The sequence below is a fragment of the Globicephala melas genome, chromosome 11 (assembly GCF_963455315.2).
Source record: "Globicephala melas chromosome 11, mGloMel1.2, whole genome shotgun sequence".
NCBI lineage: Eukaryota > Metazoa > Chordata > Mammalia > Artiodactyla > Delphinidae > Globicephala > Globicephala melas.
The window spans coordinates 32,130,626-32,156,202 of NC_083324.2; the positions used below are offsets into that span (position 1 = coordinate 32,130,626).

General features: G+C 43.3%; 1 protein-coding gene across 2 annotated transcripts in view; it reads left to right on the top strand.

Moving 5' to 3' along the window:
* ARHGEF3 (Rho guanine nucleotide exchange factor 3) overlaps positions 1-25,577 on the top strand; it is a 311,851-nt gene that overhangs the window by 33,091 nt on the left and 253,183 nt on the right. For both annotated transcript variants that reach the window (XM_060307980.1, XM_030867470.2), the window contains exon 2: positions 7,142-7,234. In XM_060307980.1, the coding sequence (XP_060163963.1) occupies positions 7,173-7,234 (62 nt within the window). In that variant the 5' untranslated portion in view covers positions 7,142-7,172. The remainder of the gene's footprint in view (positions 1-7,141; positions 7,235-25,577) is intronic.

A 25,577-nucleotide genomic window follows, 5' to 3' on the forward strand; every position in this document is an offset into this window, starting at 1 on the left:
GCCAGCTCCTCAGACTTTGAAAATTGCCCTCTCATAAGTGCTGTGACCTTAATCACAAGCTAATCACAACCGCTGTGAACTCTGGTTGTGCCGTCCCTAAGGTGGGTGTGATTCTGCCTTCCCTGGGTGGCTGCGGGTGGATGAGAGAAGCCTCTGTGTGAGAGCCATGAGCTTACTGCCTGCAAATAGGAGGTTCTGAGTCAGTGGTAGCTCTGGTCATTACCAACAGCAGTAATGAGCACATAAATGCCTACAGAAGTTGGCAATTCTGGGTTCAGAATGAGTGTTCAGGGGCTGAGTGGCTGTCCTGGGAGGGGTCTGAGAATATCACCAGGGCATCCAGGGTCGGTGAGGTCAATCCCTCTAGGGCTTTAGAGAGACACTGTCTCTCCACAACCCTGAAAGTGCTTTTGAAACTATTTGTTCATTCATTCATTCATACATTCAACCAGTACTGAGCTTTACCTTGAACATTATAATACAGTGGTTAATTCTTCTTTCTCTAATTGCTTTAGATGTAAGTTTAGGTTGTTTATTTGAGATTTTTCTTGTTTCTTGAGGGAAGATTGTATTGCTATAAACTTTCCTCTTAGAACTGCTTTTGCTGCATCCCATAGGTTTTGGGTCGTCTTGTTTTCATTGTCATGTGTTTCTAGGTATTTTTTGATTTCCTCTTTGATTTCATCAGTAATCTCTTGGTTAGCGTCTTGTTTGACCTCCATGTATTTGCATTTTTTTAAAGTTTTTTTTCCTGTAATTGATATCTAGTCTCATAGTGTTGTGGTTGGAAAAGATACTTGATATGATTTCAATTTTCATAAATTTACCGAGGCTTGATTTGTGATCCAAGATATAATCTATCCTGGAGAATGGTCCATGAGCACTTGAGAAGAAAGTGTATTCTGTTGTTTTGGGATGGAATGTCCTATAAATATCAATTAAGTCCATCTGGTCTAGTGTGTCATTTAAAGCTTGTGTTTCCGTATTTATTTTCATTTTGGATGATCTGTCCATTGGTGAAAGTGGGGTGTTAAAAGTCCCCTACTATGATTGTGTTACTGTCAGTTTCCCCTTTTATGGCTGTTAGCATTTGCCTTATGTATTAAGGTGCTCCTAAGTTGGGTGCATAAATATTTACAATTGTTAAAGTTAGCAGAAGGAAAGAAGTCATAAAGATCAGATGAGAAATAAATGAAATAAATGAAAAAGAAATGAAGGAAACAGTAGCAAAGATCAATAAAACTAAATGCCGGTTCTTTGAGAAGATAAACAAAATAGATAAACCACTAGCCAGACTCATCAAGAAAAAAAGGAAAAGACTCAGATCAACAGAATTAGAAATGAAAAAGGAGAAGTAACAACTGACACTGCAGAAGTACAAAGGATCATGAGAGACTACTACAAGCAACTATATGCCAATAAAATGGACAACCTGGAAGAAATGGACAAATTCTTAGAAAAGTACAAGCTTCCAAGACTGAACCAGGTAAAAATAGAAAATATGAACAGACCAATCACAAGCACTTAAATTGAAACTGTGATTAAAAATCTTCTAACAAACAAAAGCCCAGGACCAGATGGCTTCACGGGTGAATTCTATCAAACATTTAGAGAAGAGCTAACACCTATCCTTCTCAAACTCTTCCAAAATATAGCAGAGGGAGGAACACTCCCAAACTCTTTCTACGAGGTCACCATCACCCTGATACCAAAACCAGACAAAGATGTCACAAAAAAAGAAAACTATAGGCCAGTATCACTGATGAACGTAGATGCAGAAGTCCTCAAGAAAATACTAGCAAACAGAATCCAACAGCACATTAAAATGATCATACACCATGATCAAGTGGGGTTTATCCCAGGAATGCAAGGATTCTTCAATATACGCAAATCAATGTGATACACCATATTAACAAATTGAAGGATAAAAACCACATGATCATCTCAATAGATGCAGAAAGAGCTTTTGACAAAATTCAACACCCATTTATGATAAAAAACTCTCCAGAAAGTGGGCATAGAGAGAACGTACCTCAACATAATAAAGGCCATATATGACAAACCCACAGCCAGCATCGTCCTCAATGGTGAAAAACTGAAAGCATTTCCTCTACGATCAAGAAAAATAGAAGGTTGCCCACTCTCACCACTATTATTCAACATAGTTTTGGAAGTTGTAGCCACAGAAATCAGAGAAGAAAAAGAAATAAAAGGAATCCAAATTGGAAAGAAGAAGTAATACTGTCACTGTTTGCAGATGACATGATACTATACATAGAGAATCCTAAAGATGCTACCAGAAAACTACTAGAGCTAATCAATGAGTTTGGTAAAGTAGCAGGATACAAAATTAAGGCACAGAAATCTCTTGCATTCCTATACACTAATGATGAAAAATCTGAAAGAGAAATTAAGGAAACACTCCCATTTACCATTGCAGCAAAAAGAATAAAAAACCTAGGAATAAACCTGCCTAAGGAGACAAAAGACCTGTATGCAGAAAACTATAAGACACTGGTGAAAGAAATTAAAGACGGTACAGACAGATGTCGAGATATACCATGTTCTTGGATTGGAAGAATCAACATTGTGAAAATGACTCTACTACCCAAAGCAAACTACAGATTCAGTGTAATCCCTATCAAACTACCAATGGCATTTTTCACAGAACTAGAACAAAAAATTTCACAATTTGTATGGAAACACAAAAGACCCTGAAAGTAAAAGCAATCTTGAGAAAGGAAAACAGAGCTGGTGGAATCAGGTTCCCTGACTTCAGACTATACTACAAAGCTACAGTAATCAAGACAGTTTGGTATTGGCACAAAAACAGAAATACAGATCAATGGAACAGTATAGAAAGCCCAGAGATAAACCCATGCACATATGGTCACCTTATCTTTGATAAAGGAGCAAGAATATACAATGGAGAAAAGAACCCTCTTCAGTAAGTGGCGCTGGGGGCTTCCCTGGTGGCACAGTGGTTGAGAGTCTGCCTGCCGATGCAGGGGACATGGGTTCGTGCCCTGGTACAGGAAGATCCCACATGCCACGGAGCAGATAGGCCCGTGAGCCATGGCCGCTAGGCCTGCGCGTCCGGAGCCTGTGCTCCATAACGGGAGAGGCCACATCAGTGAGAGGCCCGTGTACCGCAAAAAAAAAAAAGTGGCGCTGGGAAAACTGGACAGCTACATGTAAAACAATGAAATTAGAACACTTCCTAACACCATACACAAAAATAAACTCAAAGTGGATTAAAGACCTAAATATAAGGGTAGACACTAAAAAACTCTTAGAGGAAAACTTAGGCAGGACACTCTATGACATAAATCACAGCAAGATCCTTTTTGACCCACCTCCTAGAGAAGTGGAAATAAAAACAAAAATAAACAAATGGGACCTAATGAAACTTAAAGCTTTTGCACAGCAAAGGAAACCATGAACAAGACGAAGAGATAACCCTCAGAATGGGAGAAAATATTTGCAAATGAAGCAACTGACAAAGGATTAATCTCCAAAATACACAAGCAGCTCATGCAGTTCAATATCAAAAAAACAAACAACTCAATCCAAAAATGCGTGGAAGACCTAAATAGACATTTCTCTGGAGAAGATATACAGATTGCCAACAAACACATGAAAGGATGCTCAACATCACTAATCATTAGAGAAATGCAAATCAAAACCACAGTGAGGTATCACTTCACACCAGTCAGAATGGCCATCATCAAAAAATCTACAAACAATAAATGCTGGAGAAGATGCGGAGAAAAGGGAACCTTCCTGCACTGTTGGTGGGAATGTAAATTGATATAGCCACTATGGAGAATAGTACGGAGGTTCCTTAAAAAACTAAATATAGAATTACCATATGACCCAGCAGTCCCACTACTGGACATATACTGTGAGAAAACCATAATTCAAAAAGAGACGTGTACCCCAATGTTCATTGCAGCACTATTTACAATAGCCAGGACATGGAAGCAACCTAAGTAAGTGTCCATCGACAGATGAATGGATAAAGAAGATGCAGCTCATATATACAATGGAATATTGCTCAGCCATAAAAAGAAACAAAATTGAGTTATTTGTAGTGAGGTGGATGGACCTAGAGTCTGTTTTACAGAGTGAAGCAAGTCAGAAAGAAAAACAAATACCGTATGCTAACACATGTATATAGAATCTAAAAAAAAAAAGAAAAGAAAAGAAAAAATCGTTCTGAAGAACCTAGGGGCGGGACAGGAATAAAGACGCAGATGTAGAGGATGGACTTGAGGACACGGGGAGGGAGAAGGGGATGCTGGGACGAAGTGAGAGCGTGGCATTGACATATATACACTACCAAATGTAAAATTGATAGGTAGTGGGAAGCAACTGCATAGCACAGGGATATTAGCTCAGTGCTTTGTGACCACCTAGTGGGGTGGGATAGGGAGGGTGGGAGGGAGGATTAAGAGGGAGGGGATATGGGGATATATGTATACATATAGCTGATTCACTTTGTTATACAGCAGCAACTAACACAACACTGTAAAGCAATTATACTCCAATAAAGATGTTAAAAAAAAATACAGTGGTTAGGAACACAGACTTGAACCCCCTCGTTCAAGTCTTGGCTTTGCCGTTTGGTGTCTGTATGGCCTTCGACAAATCTTAACCCAGTTTTCCATTTCATAGAGTGAGGCAGTGCCTGCCTCCTAGGGCTGATGTGAGAATTCATTGAGATAATCCATGTCAGTGTCTGCACCTTGGACATCCCTCAGTTCTGGGATACAGAGATGGGTGTCCCCAGTGCCAGCTCCTAGCCACAGGCTGAAGGACAGTGGTTTCTTCGTTTTTTTTTGTTTTTGTTTTTGTTTTGCGATACACGGGCCTCTCACTGTTGTGGCCTCTCCCGTTGCGGAGCACAGGCTCCGGGCGCGCAGGCTCAGCGGCCATGGCTCACGGGGCCACCGCTCCGCGGCATGTGGGATCTTCCCAGACCAGGGCACGAACCCGCATCCCCTGCATCAGCAGGAGGACTCTCAACCACTGCACCACCAGGGAAGCCCGGACAGTGGTTTCTTGATGGCTGTCTACAGAATACCTTCTCCAACACCAGGAGGGAAAACCTGAAACCCTGACCCAGAATTAGCCTGTGAAGGCAGGCTGTGACCTCATTGCTGCAGGGGAAATGTGACTTAGAGGAGAGTTTGCTGTTGGCGTCATTTGGGATGTACGTATCAAATCCTCTTGCAGCAGTTACTGTGCTGTGTAAGAGCTTGCTACACTGAGCAAACTTGGCTTCCAGGCCAAGGTGAGGTGGGCCAGGATGTTCACAGCTGCAGAAGTGACCATGGTGTGAGCTACTGATTTCTCCCCTCTCCCTTCGTGGCAGGAATGCAGTAGCACCTCTGGGACTCTGAGTTCAAGTCCCATTACCCTTCCACATTCACATCCACAGCCCTCCTTCCAGGGTCCACATCTTCCCTCTTGCCTTGTTCTGGGTCCCTGCATAATGCACATGCCACAGCTGAAGAAGTTAAACTCTGATGGAAGCCAGGGCAGTGGCCTCAGACAGGGATCCAGATGCTAAAAATACCTCTTAGTGTGCTCTCTGCAAGTTCAAGAGCAGTGTTGGAGGCTGTGGCTGGGGATTCTCCCCAACACTGACTCTGTCCAACACATCGTGGTGTAGGGTCCTGCTCACCTGGATCTGAAAGTTTGTTCATATGGTGCTTTGATCTGGGAGAAAGCCAGACCCACAGTGGAGCAGACGGAGGATTGTGGAGGAGATTTGGCCAAACAGCCTATGATGCTCAACCATCAAAACAGCTGATGCAGTGGAGCTGGGCCATAATGACAGCACCAGCATGAAGGTCATGGGTGTCAAAACTATGCTGGACCCCTTTTTGCCTTGGAGGCTCCAGGCTGGAGACCAACACACCATCCCTCAGTATGGTCTGCACAGCCAGTTCTTCCTGCATTGAAAGTGACAGCTGTTTCTTTGGTTACAAATGAAGTAGCTGGTTCATGTTTGGGCCATGGTGCAGAAAGAGAATCTATCTTTTAATGCTAAAGCCACACTCTGAGTGGTGAGGAATGCAGTTCCTGAGACTGGAGAGGGAACCTCCGAGTTGTAGCTCAGACTCATCCTGGGGCAGACGTGCAGGGAGTGGAATAGTGGGCCGAATCCTCCACCATCGGAATGTTCTCCCTCTAGCTCTGTCCCTGTGTTTCCTAGTCTCTGTCACTCCTAAGCAGAGACTAAAATCCTTAAATGTGGGTATCGTGTACATTCAGGTGGCATTTTACCATCCCGAGTAGTCGTTTCGTGAAGTGAAGCTCACAAGTCATACTTGTGGGTCCCAGTGTTCCTAATTCCATACCAGGTGCTCTGCGTTCGAGGCGCTTCACACAGGAAGAGATTACATGCTTATTAACACCTCTTCATCCATCGAACACTGATTGAGTACCTACTTGAAATTGCATGTGGTTTTACCAAAATTGTGACCCCTAATAATTTGGACTCACCTGTCTCCACAGAAACAGACTGTCCCAAGCTCCAAATAACCAAACCCACCCTCAGAAGGGCCCCAGTGATAATATTTAACCGTAGTGCCAACTCAGTGAGACTTAACCAGCCATAAAAACAAAACCCAATAAAACTTAAAGTTTTATTAAACTTAAAGTGACTTAAAGAACAAAGACATTTCTCTCTAAGGTAGTAGTTCCCAGGAGAGAGGGAACCTGTGCTCCATGCAGTCAGTCACAGGCCCAAGTGCCTTCTATCTTGTTCCTTTGTTATTTCCAAGTGCATTGTCATCATCTGCATGGTCAGAGCTGAGTTCCAGCCAGTGGGAACCAAGGGGAAGGATGGACAAGGCATGCCCATGTCTTGAGACCTACGTGGAGAAGTGGAACATATCACATCCTTTCACATTCCATTGGGAACTCAGATACTTGGCTGCACCTAGCTGCAAGGATGCCTGGGAAATGTAGTCCCTGATGAAACTCAAGTAACCTATGGACAAAGGGGAGAATGGATTTTGATGGACACTAGGCAGCCTTTGACACATTCCTTTTGTATGTATTTAATGCATCTCTTTGTGTTAACATAAATGTACCCAGGTTATAAATGTTGGTTATTTTCCTTTTTCAGAAAGAAGACCTGGATCTGCCACACAGTGTCTATGGACAGTTCCAGAGTAATGAATCAGTGTGTCTTCAGAGAAATGGAAGAAAACAAGGAAAGGTAAAAGTATCTTTAAAAATTAAAATTAAAAAAAATTCTTACATGCAACAATTAAATGTAATGCAGGACTTCTTATAAGTCAGTGGAAGCCAACAAGAATTTGGAGATAGCAAAATTTCATGTGTCCCGTTTTCATACCTTGAGTTTCTGACACCAGAGGAAGGATACCTTTGTCAAGTATGAGGGAATTTTTCTAAGATTTAGAAGGAAGAGTTGGTATATAGAACTGATGTGGTATAGCATTAAATATCTGATTCTATCATTCCAAGAAACTATGGGCTTATGCTCAGATGTGTTGTGTCTGCATTTGTGGGTGGCCAGTCCCCCAAGAGGAGGTGAAGGCAGACCCTTAGCTCTCAGCAGCTACATCTTCTCTTGAAGTCATCATCTCTTCCTCTTCCTTCCACCTCCTCTTTTCTGTTCCTTAAAAATAAATGTATTAATTTAATTTAAATACCCAAGAAATGCATTGGTACGTTTTTCTAGTTAAAAATAAGAGTGAAATCCCCATTGATCCCCAAGTTACATTCCCAGCACCCACCCCACTCCTACCTTTCCCAGAATAACCACTGTGACCTACTTTGTGAATTTCCTTCCAGAGCTTTTACTAGGAGTCTATATACATAGAAAAACAAAGTCCTTTTTTCCTTCCTTTACTTTTTCTTTCTTTCTGTTCTTTAAATACAGTCTGTCATACTATGCTTGCTGGTCTATTCTGTAACCTTTTTATTTTATTTATTTATTTATTTTAATAAATTTTTTAAACATTCTTTTATTTTTAATTCATTTATTTTATTTATTTATTTTTGGCTGTATTGAGTCTTCATTGCTGTGCGTGGGCCCTCTCTAGTTGCGGCGAGCAGGGGCCACTCTTCACTGTGGTGGGCAGGCTTCTCATTGCAGTGAGAGACTTCTCTTGTTGTGGAGCATGGGTTCTAGGCACGTGGGCTTCAGCAGTTGTGGCACGTGGGCTCAGCAGCTGCAGCTCACGGACTCCAGAGCATAGACTCAGCAGCTGTGGCACACGGGCCCATTTGCTCCGCAGCATGTGGAATCTTCCCGGACCAGGGCTCGAACCCATGTCCCTGCATTTGCAGGCAGACTCGCAACCACTGCAGTACCAGGGAAGCCCCTGTAACCTTTTTAAAACATTCAATAATATGTCTTTAAATGTTTTCAAGACAGTACATGTGAGTCTGCCTTGTTTTGTTGCAAAGTGAGTATCGTATCCTTGGCATGAGAATCTCACTGTTTATCGAGCTGTTTTCCTGTTGGTGGTGGTGGGTGGGTGGGTTCTGCTTTTCGCCCTTACAGCAGTGGAGTGCTTTGATGCACTTTCTGGCTTACGCCTCCAAGCACATGAGCTGATAGTTCTCTTAGGTAGATGGTTATCGAGGAGTGAAGTTGTTGGGCCATCCTTTGCATGCATTTAAGATCTTGATAAATGCTGCCAAATCGGTCTCTAAAGAGCACCAGTTATCGGCAGGATACCAGAGTTCCTGTTTGCCCGCCTCCTGCCACACCTCAGCTCTTCATGCTTTTTAATTTTTGCCAGTCTGTTGGGTTAACAGCGGTATCTCTCCATGGTTGTAATTTCCTCCCCCTTCTCTTTACTCTGAGGAAGTTCGTCTTCTCAGGTCTCTCTGTTTCCCAATGGCCCTGGCGAGCCTCTGTCCTTACAGGGACCCAGTGATTATCCTGAGGCCCAGGGCACCTGGACAGGCTGGGTCCTTCCCAAGAGTGGGCACCTCTTTGTTTCTTTTCTGAAAAGTATCCAAGTCTGCTCTTCCAGTAGCGTTCATCCCAGGATCACCTGCTTCTCTCTGGATCCTGGAGTGGGTTGGGAGAGCCTTGGGTTGGATTTCCCGACTCAGATGATTTCATCCACTACCACCACCATCCTTGGCAACAATCTGAGTATGTACTATGTGTCAGGCTCTGTGTGGATCACTTGGCTTACTCATCTCATTTAATTCTCACCGTGGTGAGGCAGGGAGATGTGTTGTTACCCCCATTATGTCCATTAGGTGACGTGAGGACAGAAATTTCCTCAAAACCAACCAAGCAACAAAAGAAGACCAACAAATACTCTGTCTTGCCGCGGAGCTCCAGCTCCTACCCATTGCTCTCACTTTGAGTGACAGACAGACCCATGCTTGCCGAGTGGCGAGTTCTCCTGTGGTCATAGCTTATGGACCACACGGAGCCATTAGGCCCATGTTCGCAGTGCCCTTGACCACACTCACGTGGCCTTCCCAGAGGAGAGTGTAGGAGTGGAGAGTGTGGTTTGGGTTTTGTTTGCTTCCAGCATATGAACACAGGCTCTTTCATTTCACCAGCCCCTCTATTCTGGTGTACTGTTGGGGGTGGCGGTCTCACCCGTATTCGTCCAAAATACTTCTCTGGAAAGGGGTTTTTGTCATAGGGAGTAAATCTGCTTTATTGGGATAAATACGCCCACTGAGCTATGGCTGAAGAGGAAGTTCTTCACTCACCCCCATAGACCTGATCAGTCACCCTCCCTAAAACATTTAATTTTAGACCCCGTTCTAAAAGCAGTCAGAGTGCAGTTTCAGAGGTCTTCCTGAGCCCCAGCCCCTGCCCCCCATTATGTTTCAGAGACGTAAATGTGTAGAGCCAGCAGAGGTCCTAGGCTCACTGTCTGGTTTCGTGCTTCCCCATCAGGACAGTGGGAAGCAGTCAGGCCTAGAGGGAGGAAGTGATTGTCCGGGTTCACACAGAGCCAAGCTGCGGGCTCAGGCCTCCGGGGGTTGGCTCTGCCTCTTATCACAACATCACAGCTACTTCTCGCATGATTATTAGGACACTGACCAGTACTTGTTCCCAAGATTGAGCTTATTACACAGATAATGCCTTGAAGGAAACCAGCCCATTGATCAATCAGTTGATTATTCATTCATTGGGAGTTTATGAAATACTATTGTGTGCACAAGAGACAGCAAGTTGAGTAAGATATGAATTCTCAGGGAATTCAGGGTCTTGGCTGGGGGGTGGATGGGCTTTTGCACACGCAGTAAGCAATGGTTAAGTAGAAAACTTTAATTCTTCGTTGGTCGATGGGGATAGTAATAGTACCTCCTGCAGTGGGTTGTTGGAGCATGTCCTGAGTTAATCATAGTAAAGCACCTGGTATTGAGTAAGCACCCAATTAAGGCAGCTGTTTTCATTTTTGTTTGTTTATTTTTAATCCCACATAGAGTGAGGAACCTAGGAAGATTTCTCTATCAGGAGATTGATAGGGCCAGACTTGTGTTTTAGAAATGATAATCTTGGACTTCCGTGGTGGTCCAGTGGTTAAGACTCCACGCTTCCAGTGTAGGTGGCACGGGTTCAATCCCTGCTCGGGAAACTGAAATCCCACATGCTGCATGGCCAAAAAAAAAAAAAAAAAAAAAAAGGAGAAATGATAATCCATTGACATGATTTCTTATCCTATATGTAATTATCTTTTTAGTGTCTACCTTTCTTACTGTACTGTGAACTCTGTGGGGCCAGGTCTTGCCTGTTTTGCTCACTGTTGTTTACCCAGTGCCTGGCACACAGTAGGTGCTCACTAATATTTCTGGACTGATGAGTGTAGTGTTCAAGTAGCGATAAAGGGTGGACCCTGGATCCTTGAGGTGGGGTACTGTGACAAAGCCTGCCAGTGAGGATCTAAGCTCGCCTGGAGCCAACCCCAGGTTCCCGAGGAGAGGGGCTCCCTGGGTTCGCTGCCCACAGACCTCACTCCCTTCTGCGGGAACGCAGTTTTGCCCCTGAGCTTTACGGACACTTTGTCTTTTAACCAAGTGACTTAGTTGTGGGAAGACCTAGTCCCACCGCACTCATTAACTGAGCAACCTTTACTTGCCGCTTGTACTTCTGGGTGCTAACTCAGAAGAATATAGGATTTTTAGAAGAGTAAGCCCCTGGGGAGTGCAGTTTTCTGCTGGCATTTGTGATGTTGGGCGGATAATATCACTTCTCAGTTTCCTCAGCTGTGCAGCAATGGTTTTAGGCAAGTGGAATTTCTGATGTTTAAAGAGGAGAATTTTGAGGGGAGAAGCTCTTGCCCTTCTTGTAAATCCTTCCTATAAATGGACTTGTGATAGTTCCTTGAAATGGTAGATGGTTAGGACTCAGCCCATGCTGGAGAAATTGATCGATTGTTTCATTCATTCATTCATTCATTCATCTGTGGGTCAGTCAGTCAGTGAACATCCTATCCTGTTCAAATAAGGGGTTACTCTTTCCTTGCAGGGCCTTTCACTCTCAGATTGTACCAATGAGTGTCTCTTTTATGAAAATAAAGATCTTCTCTGGCTAGCTCATTTATTCCAGGGTGTTTTGAGAACCTCTTTTGTGCTGGCTCCACTAGACTTTACTGACTTGAAAGGCAGGGCCTTGTCTGGTGCAGCGACACCCCATGTCCGGCCCAGGGCCCTGTATACAGTAGGCTCTCAACCCACGAGCAGCTTTAGTGGCCTGAACTGGCTAGAAAACAGAATGATTTTTAGATGGCAGCATGAAGGGCTGTATCCAAAATTGAGATTTGCCCTGTGCTGTGTTCTGTTTTCGTGCTCCAGGGATAGACTGCCTCCAGAGCCCTCACCTTAGACTGGTTAGTTTCACTGCTTGTTGTTAGTTGCTCTCTTCTTGATCCACTTATCAGCTTCCATCTTGTCCTTCAGGTGGGAGCTGTTTGGGTCACTGATTTTTTATGAGCTCTTTGTTCACTGCCCCAAGGGCTGTGTGGGGCCTGCTCTGCTTCCTCCACCTCCAGAAGTTCAGCCGCTGACCTTGAGAAGCTGGAAACCCAACAAAAGGGAGAGTAGCCTCTCCTGGCCTGAGGCTCTAGCCTTTACTGTCAGACTCACCAGTCCTGTGACCTTGAGCAAGGCACTTCACCTCTCCAGGGTGTCTTCTTGGAGATTCCATCAGCATTTCCCACAGTCTGCTCCTCAGAACATGGTTTCCTCCAAACATTAATAGGCACTGCAGGGAAAAAAATGGGGCCTGTTGCCAAACTTGTTTAGGCACTACTGGCTTAAGCTCAGTCAAATGTAGCCTTTCTCACAGGACCCAGCAGAGCCTGTAAAAGGTCAGTGTGCATGGGGGGGTCTCTCAAGAGAGGGAAGAGTGTGCAGTCCCCCGATCCTCACATCTGCTGTTGCAGAGATCACACTGGGTACATGCCGAGCTGGGAGATCGTGAAGCTTCCTCCCAATGCTGCAGTGATGTGCCTGGGACAGAGAGGCCTAGTAACCAAAGACACAGGTGTTGGATTTTTAAATGGTTTAGGGTTTTTTGATAGGAACTTTAAAATACTATTGTAAGCGAAAGATGGAAGAGGTCTTCCAATCCCTGTCACAAGCCTGCCGGTGAGCGAGTTGAGAACAAGTGGGAGGGTCAGGTATCTTCATAAAGGTTTTTATTCAGGCAGAAACTCTTGTGCAAAGAACACTGGGCTGCAAACTGAAAAACCGCTGTGCAGATTCTGCTCTCGCCTCTTCCTGGCTGTGTGACCCTTGGTGTGTCTCTTTTCTTTTCTCTCATATCTCTCATTGGCTAAAAAGAATGGTTGGTTGATTGATGACTTTCCTTTTAATCCTAAAATTTTAGGTATATTGTTTAAAACAACTGTAAGCCCCCTGAGGGCAGATGTGGTCTGTGTCTCCTCACTGACTCCTCAGGGCGGTGCCTGGGATAGTCACTCACTAAACATTTGTTGCATAAATATGAAAACGAAATAGACTCCATATTAGGTTCATTGGCGTAACCCCAGAGACAGCTTATTATTAAATGATTGTTAAGGTAATTGAGTGAGTGCACATGATCTTCTTTGAGACACACGAAGACCCAATGAGGGAGGTGATGTTATTTTACAGATGAGGGACTGACATTTTGGGAAGCAAAGGGCTGGGCTGTGGTCCTGTAGCAGGAATGGAAGAGCCAAGACCCAGACCCAGCCTCCTAAGCCTCAAGTTCTGCTTTGTTGTGTTTTTTTTTTCCCACTAAACCAAGTCTTTATCTGTCCTTGGACTGGTCAGAGGCATGAATTAGGACAGTGTCCTGGAAAATCTGCTGTGAAGCCACTGAAAAAGCTCTTCAGTTCTCCAGGGAGCCTGGCTAATCCTCTACATGGCAAATTATAATAATATCTGCCAATTCTGGGCACCTCGTAAGGGGCTTTTTATATACGTTGGCTCCAAATATCACAGCAACTGGGCAGAATACACATTGTTTGCCTCCATTTTGCAGATGAAGAAACAGTTTTAAGGACCTGCCCCAGTGTCACAGGTACTTGTTGGGACATCTGTGTCTTTGATGCTCTCAAGGGAGAAGGCCCCTGGCCTTCTAGCCATCTCCCCTACTTCTCATCTCATTGGGATCCTCATCTTACCTTGTCCTTGCAGGTGGGCGCTCCAAGCCCCTCTGCAGGATGGGAAGGAGCTGCTGTGGCTGCCCCAGGGGTGGGACGGGGCCTCAGCCAAGGGAATCCGTTGAGGTGCAGAGGGTGGGCGTTCTAGTCTCATTGGGAGCCCGTCATTGTGTTCCTAATTCCAGACAGTCTCCTCATAGTGGGGCCCTAGTGACAGTAGGAACTGCCAGGAGGGTGTTAGGGGAAGTGGTGAAGATCCTGGCCCAGTTGTTGGAAGTTTTCCTAGTCTCAGTTTGCCATCTATGAAGGTGAATAACAGTGGTACTTAGGTCATAAAGTTGGTGCGAAGGTTCAGTGTGCTACGAAGTCCCTCGCTTGTGGTCACCGGGCACCTGGCTAACACCCAGCACGTGGCCTTAGTCTGTTATCAGCCTGTAAATCGTTTTCCCACCAACCGCAGAACCAAGTAGGAGCCGTCAGAACACATGCCCTTTGCTTTTCTGTGGCAATCCTTATGGTGATGACTTTGGGAAATTCGTTCAGCAGTTACTTGAGTACCTACCTATCGTGTGCTCAGCACTCTGTCAGGTATGCTGGGGGATGCAGTCAGACCTGGACCTTTCTTCCAATCTAGAAGGGGAGATGAATGTATGTAATAGGAGACAAGATGTGTTAAGGAAGGGCCTAGCAGGGTCTGGCACACAGTGTGCACCTGGGAAATGTTTAAAAACACTCAAGAGACTGCCCCGGTGGTCCAGTGTTTAAGACTCTGCACTCCCAATGCAGGGGGCACAGGTTCAATCCCTGGTCGGGGAACTAAGATCCTGTATGCCGCATGGCGCAGCCAAAAAAAAAAAAAACCCCACTCAAAGTGGAGGACGTTCAGATGGGCACTGGACTTGAGGTGGAACCAGGAAACACAGTGCAAGCGTCTGGCAGGGGAAGCTCACCTGTCCCCCGCCCTGCGGAGGGATGGTGGCACGTGAAAGGCGGCACCCGTCTTGATGCTAAGCCCTTGCTGGGTGGAGACCATGTGCGTCAATCTCCGTCCTGGGATTCTGATAGAAAATTCCTGCCAGGCAAGAGCGTGGCACATTCCCTGGAGGAAACTCTACCTTTTCAACTCTGAGGGCCAAGAATCAGGCCTGGAGAGCCGTGTGAGGCTGGGGGTGCGGACATGCGAACCCACGAAGGTTGTAGCGCTCACTGGGGCCACAGAGGTAAAGAATTATCAAGATGCATTTATGGAGCGCTGGTTTTGTGTGGGTGTTCTGCTGGGGTGTGGGTGGAGAGAGTCTTGAGACTTTGTTCTCTAGGTGGGAGAAGAGCATGGGAACTTAGGTTAAGGCTTTCCCTGTGATCATTGCTTGGACTTGGGCTGCATGTGGCTTTTGTCCCACCCCTGTGCAGTGTTGTGTGTGCTGTGTGCAGCCCAAGCAGGAACCACCATCTTCTCTAAGGATGGGGGTTGATTGAGGGCCTGCTGTACACCAGGCACTGTACTGGGCTCAGGGTTAGATCTGTGACTGGTCATTTTGCCAGTAAGGAAACTGCCCAGGGAGGTGATGCATGTGGAGTTTACACAGTGAGTTAGTAGCAGAGGTGGAATTAGAACCTGGATGTCCTGTAGCCGTGAATGATGGCAATTAATTGGGCAGAGTCAACACCCAGCTACCTTTTGGCAGGTTGTCTTCACGGTTAGGACTGAGGATTTTTCTTTATCTGTAAATTTGAACAAGTGAGAAAAGTTTTCACTATTTCCCTGATTTCCCTCCTTGCTTTACTTACTGTCCCCTTATCCCCAGGTCACTGTAGTCCTTCCTCATTCCTTTGGCACCTACCATACTGTTAAGATTTTTCCAAGACAACTCATTTTCTCACCTTCCCCCCCACCCCATTTTGCTACTGTTTTAGTTTTGGTGGTTTGTGGGGTTTTGCCAAGTTTTAGTTTTCCACATTGTTGTAATCGTAGTAGCTTTATGATAGTTCTTCACACTTGTTGTGTCAGTCATTTTTTCATTACGTGGTCTTCATATGCATTCTTTTTAAAGGGCTGTATAAGATCTTATTTATTTAAAAAATATTTATTGAGTGGCAGCTGTGTGCCTGGCCGTGTAGTACAAATGAATGGGCAGGAACTTGACGCGGCCCCTGTCTGCCTGGAGGTTCTAATTAGTAGGAAACTCAGCCGTTAACCTCACAATCACTTGGACAGACTGTTCCATTATGTTACAGTGATGGAGTTGTGGGTAAGTTTTAATAACCTGTTCTCCACTTCCCAAAGCAAATAAAGGGGAATTTCACCTCTCCAGTGACATCTGGGAACGCTTCCCTGGGGGAAGGATGAGCATTCCAGGCAGAGGGCACACTTTTCCTGTTGTGGAAAGTGAAAAAAAAAAAAAAAAGTATTATAAAACTACTGGTCATGCAAAAAGGATATTGTGCTTATGGATAGTAGGCATATTTTAGGTTCTGAAACAAAGTTCAAATCACTTGTTAAAGACCTAATAACTCCTTTCTTTGTGTTCTTTATCTTATTATTATAATGTTATCAAAGGAGCTAAGTTTTACCTTGTATTTTTCTTTTTTAAAAAATATTTTATATTTACTGACGTGTTTACCATTTTCAGCATTTATTTCTTTTCTTTTCTTTGGCCGCAAGGCATGGCATGTGGGATCTTAGTTCCCCAACCAGGGATCGAACTCGTGCCCCCTGCTCTGGAAGCACGGAGTCCTAACCACTGGACAGCCAGGGAATTCTCCTACCTTGTATTAATATTTTTCTACCCAAATGTATATTTGGAAAATTTGTAACTCTACAGAAAAGTTAACAGATTTTTTTTTCCTTCACCTAGATTTTATTTGAACACTTTGCCTCACTACTCTGTGTGTGTCTCTGTGTATGTGTGTGTGTGTGTGTGTATACATATACATACTTTCTTTTCCTGAACCATTTGGAAACCCATTGCAGACATCCTGACAGTTTACCTCTAAATACCTTGGCCTGTAACTCCTAAAAATAGGTACAGTCACCTTCATATTCACCTACTGTTACCCACCTCTGCAAATTAACAATAATTTTGTAATGTCTTTTTTTAGTAGTGTCAATTATATATTCTCTTTATTACACATATATGTAAGTTCATTCCAGTGGTAGGGCTTAGTACATGATTCTAAAATAAGCAAGTGAAAATTTTCCCAGTGGCGAGGGGACAAGTCACACAATAGCTTTAAAAATTCTATCATGAGGTTACATTAACATTGCAAACAAGAAAATAAATCCTGTTTGAAATACTAACTTGAAAACTAAGGAAGCATATAAATTCCAGTAAGTGAAATCTATTCATGGTTGTTTACAAATAGCAACAGATCCAAAGGCCAAAAATACTTCACAAATGCATCTAATGAAGTTAGCAGAAACTCAAGACAGATTACCTGTTTCCCATCTTTTGTTCATGTGGTTTTTGTCCTCTATGCAAATGCGAGTATAGGATGTCCTTGTCCTTTCAGTGGAAAGGGTAGTGCTGTCCATCACGAGGTACAAATAACCCTACCTAGGCAACCTTTCACCTCCAGGCGAGCCTGAACACCTTGGCCCTCCCTTGGCACCATGTCTTAAAGAGACATTGGCTCTTAGCAGCTAGACTTGAGAAATTTTTTTAACTTGGTATACTTTCTTCAAGGAGGTTCGTATTCAGAAGCCTTGTACACAGAACCATTTTAGGATTGAGGGAAGAGGTGGGAGAAGATTTAGGGAACACAAGTCAGATGTCAGTATTATCATTCTCTTGTCCTTCCAAAGCATCTCTTTTTTCCTTTATCTGTGTTCAGTATTAATTTTACTTCCTTGATTCCTCTAGTCCCCATTTATTTAGTATAGACCTATAATATCTTTTAATATCCAGTCCATATTCAACTTTCCTTAGTTGTTCCAAAACACTTTTTTTTTTTTTGGCTGCGTTGGGTCTTTGTTGCTGCATGCAGGTTTTGTCTAGTTGAGGCGAGCGGGGGCTACTCTTCATTGCAGTGCATGGGCTTCTAATTGTGGTGGCTTCTCTTGTTGCGGAGCAGGGCTCTAGGCACGTGAGCTTCAGTAGTTGTGGCACACGGGCTCAATAGTTGCGGCAGGCAGGCCCTAGAGCGCAGGCTCAGTAGTTGTGGCGCACAGGCTTAGTTGCTCCGTGGCATGTGGGATCTTCCCGGACCAGGGATCAAACCCATGTCCCCTGCATTGGCAGGTGGATTCTTAACCACTGCGCCCCCAGGGAAGTCCTCCAAAACACCTTTTACAGCTCGTTCCATTTCTCCCTCCTTCCTGCCCCACATTCAGGGAGCGTTCCTGGCTGAAGCATTGCATTTGGTTCGTATGTCCCTTTAGTCCCCTTTGATCCAAAACAGGGCCTTCTCTTGTATTTATCCTCCACAACATTGGCACTTTTAAAAGTAAGATCCATGTTCTGGATTTGTCTGAGTGTCTCCTTGTGGTGCCGTCTACTGTATTCCTTCGTCCCTTCCCTTCCATGAATGTCAAGTGAAGCACAGTGGCTGGAGTAGGTCCAGGAACAACATGTGCAGTGACAGGGTCTCATTGGTGACATTGTTACTCCGCAAGGTCAGGATGACCCATGGCTGGTGGTGCTGGGTTGACACTTGGTTAAGACCACAGCTTGCATTGTGTTTTGGTTTAGATCTGATAGAGATAATTATATTGACCATAATTCTAACAATTACCTTTCTAATAAAAAAACTCTCTCACTCTAGACAAAGGACCAGAATCTAAATAATAATGAATATATGTATAACTGAATCACTTTGCTGTATACCTGAAACTAACACAACATTGTAAATCAACTATACTCCAATAAAAGTAAAATATTAAAAAAAGCAGTTGCAGATTATTCCACTATACTATTTTATAACTTATTTTACTTAAAAAAATCTCCTGTTGTTAGTGTTTAATTGCTTATATATTTATATTATAAACAACACTGACAAATATTGTTACATAAACTAATTTGCACATTAAAAAATAAACACAGGACAAGTTTTTTGTTTTTTAATTACAAAAACATTCATATATAAGTACAGCTCCTTTTGTTTATTTGTTTAAAACTTTCAAATAAGATTGAATCTGCTTGATATGGACCTTATAGTTATGGTAACTAAGGGAGAGATTTCAGAGAAAGGCTCTGCACTTTTTAAAAAATATCTCTCCCTCTTTTTTATTTGAAGTATTGTTGATTTACAATATTGTGTTAGTTTCAGGTGTACAGCAAAATGATTCAGATATGTATATATATAATTTTCAGGTTATTTTCTCTTTTTTTTGCACACACACACAGTGTATTTTATTTTTACAAGAGATAAATAGACTGACACCAAGCATTGTAAATGGATGACCACAACAAAAGCAACAATGATTGCAGTTACCAAACACGAAACACACTCATACGATGTCATGATATTGACATTCAGTCCAGTAATCCTCCACTGCAACAGCTCCTTTACTTTGCAGTGAAAATTGATTTGTATATTTTTTGCCTCTGAGTCCTTATGGGATTTTTTCTTTTATTCAAACAGAAAGTCACAAAAATTATAATCATCCTCATCAGTTCACTCAGTCCCATGTAATTAATTTCTTTTTTATCTTGATCTTTTGTTGGCACTTTTATAAATTCATCAGTTTTCCATTAGAGTTATGAAAAAGGTTATTTTCCGTTATAGGTTTTTACAAGATATTGAATATAGTTCCCTGTGTTATACAGTAAATCCTTGTTACTTATATATTTAATGTATAGTTGTTTGTATCTGTTAATCCCATACCTCTAACTTGTCCCTCCTCACCCCCTCCCTTTCCCTTTTGTTAACCATAAGTTTGTTTTCTAGGTCTGTGAGTCTGTTTCTCTTTGATGTATAGATTCATTTGTATTATTTATCATTTATTATTTTATTTTATTATTATTATTTTTTTCTTGGCCACGCCACACAGCTTGTGGGATCTTAGTTCCCTGACCAGGGATCAAACCCCGGGCCCTCAGCAGTGAAAGTGTGGAGTCCTAACCACTGGACTGCCAGGGAATTCCCCATTTGTATTATTTTTTTAGATTCCATATATAAGTGATATCATATGATATTTGTCTTTCTCTGTCTGACTCACTTCACTTAATGTGATAATCTCTAGGTCCATCCATGTTGCTGCAAATGGCAATATTTTATTCTTTCTTATGGCTGAGTAATAGTCCACTGTACGTATATAGTACATCTTCTTAAACCAGTCCTCTGTTCATGGACACTTAGGTTGCTTCCATGTCTTGGCTATTGTAAATAGTGCTGCTGTGAACATTGGGGTGCATGTATCTTTTCAAATTAGTTTTCATCTTTTCTGGATATATGCCTGGGAGTGGGATTGCTGGATCATATGGTAGCTCTATTTTTAGGTTTTTAAGGAACCTTCATACTGTTTTCCACAGTGGCCACACCAATTTACATTCCCACCAACAGTGTAGTAGGGTTCCCTTTTCTCCACACCCTCTCCAGCACCTATTATTTGTACACTTTTCGATAATAGCCATTCTGACTGGTGTGAGGTGATACCTCATTGTGGTTTTGATTTTCATTTCTCTAATAATTAGGAATGTTGAGAATTTTTTTTCTTGTTCCTGTTGACCAGCTGTATATCTTCTTTGGAGAAATGTCTATTCAGGTCTTCTGACCATTTTTTGATTGGGTTGTTTGTCTTTTTTATATTGAGTTGTATGAGCTGTTTGTATATTTTGGAGATTAACTCCTTTTTGGTCAGATCATTTGCAAATATTATTCCATAGGTTGTCTTTTTCTTTTGTCAATAGTTTCCTTTGCTGTGCAAAAGCTTTTAAGTTTGATTAGGCCCCATTTGTTTGTTTTTGCTTTTATTTCTTTTGCCTTGGGAGATTGATCTAAGAAAACATTGCTACAGTTTATGTCTGAGAATGTTTTGCATGACTATGTTCTCTTCTAGGAGTTTCACAGTGTCAAGTCTTATGCTTAAGTCTTTAAACAATTTTGAATTTATTTTTGTGTATGGTGTGAGAGTGTATTCTAACTTCACTGATTTACATGTGGCTGTCCAGCTTTCCCAACACCACTTGCTGAAGAGATTGTCTTTTCTCCATTGTATATTCTTGCCTCCTTTGTTGTAGATAATTGACCATAGGTGTGTGGGTTTATTTCTGGGCTGTCTATTCTGTTCCATTGATCCATACGTCTGTTTTTGTACCAATACCATACTGCTTTGATTACTGTAGCTTTGTAGTGTTATCTGAAGTCTGGGAGGGTTATGCTTCCAGCTTTGTTCTTTTTCCTCAGGATTGCTTTGGCAATTCTGGGTCTTTTGTGGCTCCATATAAGTTTTGGTATTATTTGTTCCAGTTCTGTGGGAAAAAGTCATTGGTATTTTGATAGGGATCACATTAAATCTGTAAATTGCTTTGGGTAGTATGGCCATTTTAGCAATACTAATTCTTCCAATCCAAGCGTATGTATCCCTCTTTTTTAATAGGCCCAGGTCAAGTTTGGGTAGAGTGTGGCTGATGTAGCTGGCTCCAATACTTATTTTATAACATTCAGGCAGAAAGCAAGACCTCCTCAAGGTTAAAATGTCATGGTGGGAGGGGAGTTTTGGAGAGTAACAGATTCCGCAAGTTTTGTGTGTGTGTGTGTGTGTGTGTGTATGTGTTCACGCCAGTGTGAATACATCCATATGTGTACTGTTGTCTCAAGGGAGTATGAATGGCGAGTCAAGGTGCCGGAAGTGGTGTCAGATGTGACACAGAGAGATGAACCCTGTGCCAGTTTGGAGAAGGCATGAAGGTAAAGAAGGCATCATTTAAATTAAAGTCAAGGAAATCTATCTCAGGCTCCTGCTTGGTACCAGGCATTGTGCCAAGTGCTGTGAATGGTACAAGCTGCCTCTTGTAGCCCTTATAGTCCAGAAGGAACAGACTTAAACACATCATTTCCAGGGTTGTAAGTTTGGGGTGGACCCATCATTTCCCAGGGGAGGTAACAGTCAGAAAATGGAAGCTTACGTGAGGGGTAGTCAGGTAAAGAGTGATCCATGTGGAAGGAACAGCGTGTGCGAAGGCCCTGAGGCCAGAAAGAATGTGGCATGCTGTAAGAAGAGGCAGCTGCTCAGTGTGACTGAATGGTGGAATATGACAGAAGCCGGGTTGGTGTCTGGGCTGGGAAGACTGGATCCTGGGAGCCTTAGTAATAAAGAGCTTCAATTGTCCTAAGGCCCCAGGAGGCCACTGAAGCTTTTTAAGTAGAGGAATGACATGATCAAATTTATATTTTGAGAAAAGACCTCTGGCTGGAGTGGGAAAAAAATTTGGATGGAGGCTAAACTTGGGGCTGAGAGACCAGCTAGGGGTATTGTAGCCATCTAGGAGAGAGGTGATGAAGGGAAAAAATACCAGTTGAGAATGAGTGGGAAGGAAGATAGCTTGGATATCAATGAGGAAGGTAGAAATAAATTAAAAATATTCGGGCAGTAGTGTTGGGATTGGATCTGAGGACTGAAAGAATCCATCTTTCCATCCATCCATCTATCTATCCATCTATCCATAAAACCAACATTTTTTATTGAACCTCTTCTGTGTGTCTGGGAAGGGGGTATTAGGGGTGGGGGATATAGCAGTGAGTGAAGCAGACATGGTGATCCCAGCCCTGATGGCGTTTACCTTCTGGAGAGAGACAGACTATAAACAGACAAATGTATGAAGCAACGTTAGCTGATGATGTGTGCTATGAAGAAAAATAAAGTTGAATAAAGGGATAGACAGTGAGATGTGGAATTTTAGACAGGGAAACGGGGAGGGATTTTTTTAAGAGTGTACCATTTTAGCACAGACCTGAATGTTGAGAGAGCAAGCCTTGCAGCCTTCTTAGGGAATCTCTTGACAGGCAGAAGGGACAGCACATGCAACGGCTCAGGGGCAGGATAGGGGCTTAGCCTGTGTGAGGAATAGCATGCAGGTCAGTACAAATAAACATGTGTGTTGATTGGTCTGGTCAGCTCTGTTACTAAGGGGTCACATCTTGAAGAATGGGTCTCCTTTCTCTGTGCTGGCAAAGGGAGGGACCTACTGGGCTTGCCTAGGTGACTGGGGAGTGGGCAGTCTCAGGAGATGGGTTCCCAGTCACCAGAGATTGTTGAGCCAAGGCAAGATAAGCATCTTTTTGACAAGGTCCGTGTTTGGTTAGAGCTGTGCTGTGTGTTTCAAGCATTCCACCAAAATCCACACAGGCAGAAAAGAAGGAATATGACAGTGCAGAAGAAGGAATCTGTGTTAGAATAATCACTTATGTTGTCCAGATCACCATCATATTTTCATGTTTTCTTTTTTTTTGGATATAGGAAAACGATTGATTAATAACATCTTTTATTAATGTTGACTAATATGAAATTTTCCTACTGGTTCTAATAGTTTTTCAGATCTTATTTTATTTATTGTTGTTGTTATTGGGAGGAATTTTTCCAGACATGTAATCACATTATTTGCAACTTAATAAAATTTTGCTTCCTCTTCCTTTCAAATTGGTAATTTTTTTTGTTTGTCTAATTAGATTAGCAGATGCTTCCTGAATAATGTTAAACTGTGGTGAAATCTCAGGTCATTCTTAACCTTATACTGACTTCAGTGGTAGTGCTCTAACCTTTCCCCCAAAGCGTAATGCTGGCTTTCTGTTTGACCTGTGGATCTCTTAAGAAAATTTCCCTCTATTCCTATTTTGTTAAGAGGTTTTTTTTAAAAGTCAGGAATAAATGTTGAAATTTAACAAGATTGGCATTTAAGAAGACATATATTTCTTTTCTTTTGACTCTGTTAATGAGATGAATTATATTGATTGATTTCCTAAAATTGACCAATCTTTGCATTCCTAGTGTGAACCATGTGGTTGTGATCTCTGTTTGTTTTAATTAAAAAGCATTTTAAGTTACTTACCATCATTTAAAATAATGCTCCATGAAGAAGCAGTTGGTTTATCTTGTGGCTTAGAGTAATGCTGTCAGGATAGCTTTACTTCAGTTTGAGAAGTTGGAGCTAGAGTGATGAACAAATCATTCATTGGCCAGCATAACACTGTTGAATGCTTGATGTGTGCAAAACACTGCTGGATGGCCTCCAGTGCCTTCTTGTAACTTGGAGATCTTGTGATTCTATGCAGTGGTTCCATTAGTCAGGAATTGTTGTTATTGCAAGTGACAGAAACACAATTCAGTCTGGAATAAGCAGCATAGGGAATGTAATGGCTCACATAAATGGAAGGCCCAAGAGTAGATAGCTTCAGGCATGGCTGGACCCAGGGGCTCAGTGTTATTAGGTCTTGGTCTCATTCTTTTCTTCTCTTGGCTTTGCTTTTTTCTATATTGGCCTCATTCCCAGGAAGCCTTCCTCCACATGGTACCTCCCAGAAGCTCCAGGCTGACATTCTCCCACAGCTGTGGAGCGAGAGTTTATCATTGCCACTTGTTCTAGCAGGACTTCCCAAACAGACTAATATTTGTTCAGCTTGTCCATGCTCTCTTCTGGAACATGAGGGTGGGGAGATAGGGTCAGCCTCACCTGGACCCATGGACTGAGAGTGGGGAGGGGTGGTCCCCCAGTGGGAAGGCCAAATGCTGTTACCCATGGGCAGGGAATCAGATGCCGGGTAGCAGAAACACCTAATGTTCATGACATCTGGGCCAGTGATGCCCTTTCTTCTGTGGTCCTCACTATCTTTTTTTTTTTTTTGGCGTTACGCGGGCCTCTCAGTGTTGTGGCCTCTCTCGTTGCGGAGCACAGGCTCTGGACGCACAGGCTCAGCGGCCATGGCTCACGGGCCCAGCTGCTCCGCGGCATGTGGGATCTTCCCGGACCGGGGCACGAACCTGTGTCCCCTGCATCGGCAGGCGGACTCTCAACCACTGCGCCACCAGGGAAGCCCCTCACTATCCTTTTTCACAGTTGAGAAGGGAGGCTGCCAGGCGCCGGGATTTCTCACCTGACCTGAGGGCCCACCAAGTCAGTGTCTGAATCATGATTCTAAGTTCCTACCTGAAGTTCTAGGCCTTACTTGCTGCACTGAATTATGCATAGAAATAGGAGTGGAGAGTCAAAGCTTTAGCTGGGCACCTTGCAATTTGGTTGTTAAATAAAGGATTTCCCTGGACTCACCCTCACCCCCAACCCCCTAGCCTAACACAATGGTCATCTTGGTGATTCTGTATTGTCCCCTTTTCATAATGAACTTAGGAGGTATACACTTTAAAGGGGTATCTTTAATAGGATGTGAAATATTTTATGTGGAACATTTATAGTAGCAAAGTTTTAATTTGGCAAAATTTTGCCTGGTCTGATTTGCCATCTTATAACCTTTATTGAGTTATAAATATATATGGTGTGTGTGCCAACTTACGGGCAAAGCTCAGTGAGTTTCTACATATGTTTATTCGGATCGAGGTATAGCACTTATTCAAACTCCTCACTGCTCCCACCCTAGCTTCTTCCTGGCCCCCACATCCTTCCCTCCTTTCCCCTCCTCCCCAGAAGAACTGTGGCTTCCTCGCCATTGCCTGGCCTCAGGCTGCACCTGAGAACTCTTTCCTCGGTGCACATACCTGAGTCCAGGGACAAAGTTAGAAACCTGATCCTGGAGATTTGTGCTAGGAGCAGGGAAGTTACCATCCATGGAGGGGAAACAGCTGCCTGTAGAGCTCTCCTTGCCACAAATGACCACGTGCCCATTGTCTAATCATTGTCTAATCCTGGTGCTGGCAGGGCCCCTTGCTGTCCTGCTCTTCCTTCACAGAGGAGGAAACTGAGGCCCCGAGAAAGAAGGGATTTGCCGAAGGTCATGGGTTGTGCAGATTGGAGGTCAGGTGGATGGTCCGTGGCTCTAGTCCAGCCGCCCACTGCCGTCCCTCCCATTCCGTGA